This window comes from Neopelma chrysocephalum, unplaced genomic scaffold, assembly GCF_003984885.1.
Source record: "Neopelma chrysocephalum unplaced genomic scaffold, ASM398488v2 Primary Assembly neopelma1_160, whole genome shotgun sequence".
Lineage (NCBI taxonomy): Eukaryota > Metazoa > Chordata > Aves > Passeriformes > Pipridae > Neopelma > Neopelma chrysocephalum.
Genome location: NW_020897822.1, coordinates 4,293 through 10,870, shown reverse-complemented (window position 1 = coordinate 10,870; position 6,578 = coordinate 4,293). Strand labels below are relative to the sequence as shown.

The window sequence follows — 6,578 nt, the reverse complement described above, 5'->3', positions numbered from 1 at the left end:
CCCCCCGTGCCCCCCCCCGTGTTCCTCCCCATGTCCCCACCACCGATGCTGGCATCATCCCCGAGGATGACCTTGCAGAGCAGTCTGTCGGGGACCGAGTGCAGGACTCTGGACACTGTGTGCAGCAGGTCCCCACACCCCTGTGTCTCCGTATCCCACCCCAGCTCCCACATCCCTCTGGCCCCCACACCCCTGTGTCCCCCTATCCCACCCCAGCTCCCACATCCCTCTGGCCCCCACATCCCTGTGTCCCTGTGTCTCTGCCGTGTCCCCACCGTCGGTGCTGGCATCATCCACGAGGATGACCTCCCGGAGCAGGCTGGCGGGGGCCGAGTGCAGGACGCTGTAGACGGTGCGGAGCAGGGTGGACCAGGCCTCGTTGTGGAACACGATCACCACGCTGGTGCTCGGCAGGGGCGGGCAGCGCTTGAACTTCTGGTCGATGCACCTTTGGGGACACGCGACAGGGGGGGGTTGGTGGCGGGGGGAGCGACGGGAACGACCCTTCGTGCCCCCCAGAGCCCGCAGCGGGAGGGCGGCTCCGGCCCCCCCCCCCGGCTCATCCCGGCTTTGATTCCCATTCCCGCCCTCCCCCGCCTCATCCCGGCTTTGATTCCCATTCCCGACCCCTCTCGGCTTATCCCGGCTTTGATTCCCGCTGGTTTTGGTGGAGCGAGTCCCGTTCCCGGCCCCCTCTAAGCTCATCCCGGCTTTGATTCCCGTTCCTGACCCCTTCTCGGCTCATTCTGGCTTTGATTCCCGTTCCTGACCCCTTCTCGGCTCATCCTGGCTTTGATTCCCGTTCCCGCCAACCCCCCCAGCTCATCCCGGCTTTGATTCCCGTTGGTTTTGGTTTAGCGAGTCCCGTTCCCGGCCCCCCCTTTGTCACCGCCGATCACAGATAATCGATCGAACGGGGGGAGGGCTCCGCTTCTCCCTCCTATTCCAGGCTTTTCCCAGCCCGAATTCCCGCCCCCCCGGCGCAGGCAGGGCTGGGGGGGGGGGGGAGGAGAAGGCCGTGGTTAATCCAGCAGCGAGGAAATCCCTGGATTTCCCCCGTTTCCCTCCTCCTCCCCCCCGTCCCCGCGCACCCAGCGGGGTCCGAGGTTGTTCCACTCGGCTGAGAAAAGAAAAAGTGGGATTTCTGGAGCCGGCGGGAATAAAAGAGGGAGAGAGGAGGGAGAGGGGGGAGATCCCGGAGCCCCCTCGAGCAGGTACAGGGAGACACAAAGAGCGCGGTGCCCTTAAATCCGACCCCGAGGGGCCGGAATTGGGGGAAAATATTAATAAATCCGGGTCGTTTTTCAGCTCTGTCGCCGTTCAACCCCCTGCCAGCACCGAGAGAATCCCTGTCCCCAGGTGGCTTTTGTTTCCCCTGAAATTTCGGGGAATAGGGGCAAAATTTTATGGGAATGAGTGGCCAAATTCAAGGGAATAAGTGGCTAAATTTTAAGGAATAAGGGCCAAATTCAAGGGGAAAAGGAACAATTTTTAAGGAATAAGGGCCAAATTCGAGGGGAAAAGGGCCAAATTCGAGGGAAAAAGGGCCAAGTTCGAGGCAATGAGTGGCCAAATTGGAGGGAACAAGTGGCTAAATTTTAAGGATTAAGAGCCAAATTTAAGGGAATAAGTGGCCAAATTTAAGGGAATAAGGGACAAATTTTAAGAAATAAGAGCCAAATTTAAAGGAATAAGGGCCAAATTTTTGGGAATAAGTGGCTAAATTTTAAGGAATAAGTGGCCAAATTTTAAGGAATAAGGGCCAAATTTTAAGGACTAAATGGTCAAATTTTAAGGAATAAGTGGCCAAATTTTAAGGAATAAGGGCCAAATTTTAAGGAATAAATGGTCAAATTTTAAGGAATAAATGGTCAGATTTTAAGGGAATAAGTGGCCAAATTTTAAGGGAATAGAAGGCAGAATTGTAAGGAAATGAGTGGCCAAAATTTAAGGAATAATTGGCAAAATTTTAAGGAATAAGTGGCCAAATTTTAGGGGAATAAGGGCCAAATTTTAGGGGAATAAGAGCCAAATTTTAGGGGAATAAAAGGCGGAATTGTAAGGGAATAAGTGGCCAAATTTGAGGAATAAGGGCCAAATTTAAGGGAATAACGGTAACATTTTAAGGCATCAGGGCCAAATTTAAGGGAACAAGGGCCAAATTTTAAAGAATAAGTGGCCAAATTTGAAGGAATATGTGGCCAAATTTGAAGGGAATAAGTGACCAAATTTTAAGGGATAAGTGACCAAACTTTAGGGGAATAAATGGCCAAATTTTAAGGAATAAGAGCCAAATTTTAAGGGAATAAGGACCCAATTTTAAGGAATAAGGGCCAAATTTTGGGGAATAAGGGTAACATTTTAAGGCATCAAGGTCAAACTTAAGGGAACAAGGGCCAAATTTTAAGGGAATAAATGGCGAAATTTTGAGGGAAGAAAAGGCGGGATTGTAAGGGAATACGTGGCCAAATTGTAAAGGAGTAAGTGGCCAAATTTGAGGAATAAGGGTCAAATTTTAAGGGAATAAGTGGCCAAATTGTAAAGGAATAATCGGCCAAATTTTAAGGAATAAGTGGCCAAATTTTAAGGGAATAAATGGCCAAATTTTAAGGAATAAGTGGCCAAATTTAAGGGAATAAGGGCCAAATTTTAAGGAATAAATGGCCAAATTTTTGGGAATAAGGGTAAAAGTTAAGGGAATAAATGGCGAAATTTTAAGGGAATAAAAGGTGGAATTGTAAGGGAGTAAGTGGCCAAATTGTAAAGGAATAAGTGGCCAAATTTGAGGAATAAGAGCCAAATTTTAAGGAATAAGTGGCCAAATTTATGGAATGAGACAAATTTTAAGGGAATAAGTAGCCACATTTTAAGGAATAAGTGGCCAAATTTTAAGGGAATAAGTGGCCAAATTTTGAGGAATAAGTGGCCACATTTTTGGGAATAAGGGTAACATTTTAAGGGAATATGGGCCAAATATAAGGAATAAGAGCCAAATTTAAAGGAATAGGGGCCAAATTTGAGGAGTAAGGGCCAAATTTTCGGGAATAAGTGGCCAAATGTTTGGGAATATGTGGCCAAATTTTAAGGGAATAAGTGGCCAAATTTTAAGGAATAAGAGCCAAATTTAAAGGAATAAGGGCCAAATTTTAAGGGAATAAGGGCCAAATTTTAAGGGAATAAGGGCCAAATTTTTGGGAATTACGGTAACATTTTAAGGCATCAGGGTCAAATGTAAGGGAACAAGGGCCAAATTTAAGGGAATAAGGGCCAAATATAAGGAATAAGAGCCAAATTTTAAGGAATAAGTGGCCAAATTTTAAGGGAATAAATGGCGAAAATTTAAGGCAATGAAAGGCAGAATTGTAAGGGAATAAGTGGCCAAATTGTAAAGGAATAAATGGCCAAATTTGAGGAATAAGGGCCAAATTTTAAGGGATAAGGGTCAAATTTAAGGGAATAAGGGCCAAATTTTAAGCAGTAAATGGCCAAATTGTAAAGGAATAAATGGCCAAATTTTTGGGAATAAGGGCCAAATTTAAAGGAATAAGTGCCAAATTTAAGGGAATAAGGGTAAAATTTTAAGGAATAAATGGCCAAATTTTTGGGAATAAGGGTAACATTTTAAGGCATCGGGACCAAATTTAAGGGAACCAGGGCCAAATTCCCGGGAATACGCGGTTTTGGGGCGCCGGCTCTCACTCCGGCGGGCGGCTGTCGGGCCCCAGCGCTCTCTGCAGGGAGATGCGGTCGCTGGCGAAGGCGTTGAAACAATGCTTCTCGTATCCTTTCTCCTTCTCCTTGCTCTCCTCGGGCGTCCAGCGCTCCTTCTTGAAGGGTTTCCCGTCGGCGCCGGGGCTGGCGGGGTCCTGGGGGGGTCTCTCGAGGAGGGGCCGCAGCTCGGCCGCCGTGTAGACCCCGGGCGGGCAGGAGCGGCTCCCGCCGGGCAGCGGCTCCCGGGGGGGCTGCGGGGCCCCGATCTGCAGTTTGGGCATCGAATCCCGCAAATTATTGACGGCCCCGAGCATCAGATCCAGCACCTGGTCCTTGCCCTGCACGATGTTCTTCAGCCACGGCTCCTCCTCGCCCCGCTCCTTGTCGGCCGCGTCCTTGTGGAGGATGAAGAGGAAGAGGAGGAAGGCGGCGCCGGCCAAAGCCGCCTTCAAGGGGCCGGAGCGGCGGCGGAAAAGCCTCATTTGGGGGGGTTTTGGTGTGTTTTTAGGGGTTTCTGCGAGGTTTCAGGGGCGCGGGGGTTCGGGGTGGTTCATGGTGGGCTGCTCTGCTCCGGGAACCTGCGGGGAGGAGAAAGACCCGCGAGTTAAATCGCTTTGGGTGCGTCCCCCGGGTGTTAAATACTATATATATATATATATATTTATAGCGTAGGATATATTAATACAGTCGATTAGTAATGGTTTGGGTGGGAAAGGACCCCAAAATCATCCAGACCAACCGCCCCCCCTCCCATGGGACAGGGAACCCTCCACTAGACCAGGCTGATAACGTATAATAATACAATAGTGATATATTAATGCATTAATATGTTGTTATATTAATATATTATTTTATATATATAATATATTGTTATACTAATACATTAATAGAGCAATATAGTAAAGTAATATTAACATTACAGTATTAATATATTGTTATATGAATTTATTGTTACATTAATATATTACTATATATTATATATTATATTAATACATTAATAGAGCAATATAGTAAAGTAACATTAACATTACAATATTAATACATTATTATATTAATATATTATTATATTAGTATATTACTATATATAATATAATATTATATTAATACATTTACAGAACAATATAGTAAAGTAATATTAACATTACAATATTAATAGATTGTTATATTAATATTATATATTACTATATTAATACATTAATAGAGTAATATGGTAAAGCAATATTAACAACGCAATATTAATAATGTACGAATATAAATTTCACTCCCTGCAAGGGCACAAGCGATACGTGTGAAATTCATTCCCCCCCCCGGCCCTTCCAGCCTCTAAATCCACCCTAAAATTCAAACATCAGGAACCAGGAGGGTTAATAAATAACTGGAAGATGTCCTGGATCTCCCCCCCGCCGCCTCCCCTCTCGCTCCCGAGCTAAACCAGAGCCCAAAATTTGTCCGAAATACTTTTGGCGGGGGGGGGGGAAGGGAAAAGCCTTTTTTTTTTCCCCGGGGTGTTTTTCCTGCCTGGGAGAGAAGGAAAACTCCTGGGAGAAGGAAAACTCCTGGCAAGGAGCCTCCGCGGGTTCGGCCGAGTCGGAGCGGCGGGTCCGGCGGCTCTGCGGCCACCGCGGAGCTCCGGCACCAGCTCCCAAATTTCCAGCGGGATCCGTCGGAAGCTCCGAGCTTTTCCCACCACTCCTCCCCCCCCCAAAAAAAAAAGCCCTCCCGCGGCTCCTCTTTGTGAAGCCGCGACCGCCCGAGCGTGGACGAGCACGGCGGGATCCATTCACCGCCGCCTCCTCCTCCTCTTCTGGGTCCCCCCCCCTCTCTTCCCTTTATTCCCTTTTTTTTTTCCCCTTTTTTCTATTTATTCTCTCGGAAAAGGGGGCGGAGGAGGGCACCTGCCACAACTTCAAGGGCGAGTAAGTTCGGGTTGAGAGGAGAAGAAGGAGGAGGAGGGTCCCCCTTTGAGCGCCGCGGGATCAAAGGCAGCGGCCCGGCCACGCTCCGCTGCCAAGGGCGGCCCTTCCCCACCCGCCGGCGCCTCGGAAAAGCGGAATTAAGGGGGGGAAAAAAAAACCTAAATCCCTTCATATTTTCCGCTCTTGCCTCGAAATTTTGCCCCCGCCCCATTTGTGCCCCTGAGCTCCGATGTTTTCGTCGCACGGCGGGAAAAAAACACGCATTTGGGGGAGAAAAAAACCCCAAATTTGTTTCCATCGTCCCCGCGTCTCTCCGGGTGTTCCCGCCCCGTCGTTAACGAAGCTCATTAGGAGCGCGGCGCTAATTAAGCCCAGGGTGACGCTCAGGTGTTCGGGGCTTGTGCACAACAAGCTGCGGCTCCCGGGGGAGCTCCGACCCCAATCCCATCTTTTTTTGGGGAGGGATTTTTAATTTATGTTTGGCTTTTCGACCCTTTTTTTTGGGAAGGGGTTGGGGCGCGTTTGGCGTCAAGCTCCTGGTGCACCTGCGCTGGAAAATCCCAGCTGGATGCTGCTCCATCCCATCCCATCCCAAAAATGCCATCCCGAAAATGCCTCGTGGCGCCAGGGAGGTTTCCAAGGTTCCCGCACCCTGGAAAACCGACACCAAAACGACCCAGCGGAGCCTTTGGGGTTCAGAAAAGGGGTTTAAAAGGGGAATTTGAGGAGGCGTGGGGAAGGAGGAACGGTGGGAAGAGGAAGAAAAATCGAGATCCTCGGAGGGGGGCAATAAAAAAAGGGAAGATAAATAAAATACGAGTAAAACCAACACCAAAACGACCCAGTGGAGCCTTTCGGGTTCAAAAAAGGGGTTTAAAAGACGGGCTTGGTGGGAATTTGAGGGGCATCCCCCGCGGCGCGGGAAGGAGGAACGGTGGGAAGAGGAAGAAA

General features: G+C 48.7%; 1 protein-coding gene across 1 annotated transcript; it reads right to left on the bottom strand.

Moving 5' to 3' along the window:
• Positions 1-275: 275 nt before the first annotated feature.
• LOC113976414 (polypeptide N-acetylgalactosaminyltransferase 6-like) lies at positions 276-4,193 on the bottom strand (the record flags this gene model as incomplete). The annotated part of the gene is made up of 2 exons (XM_027701554.1): positions 3,700-4,193; positions 276-448 (listed from the first exon to the last, which is right to left on the bottom strand). Coding segments are annotated over exons 1-2 (667 nt in total), but the record flags the coding sequence as incomplete, so codon positions are not given.
• Positions 4,194-6,578: the final 2,385 nt, after the last annotated feature.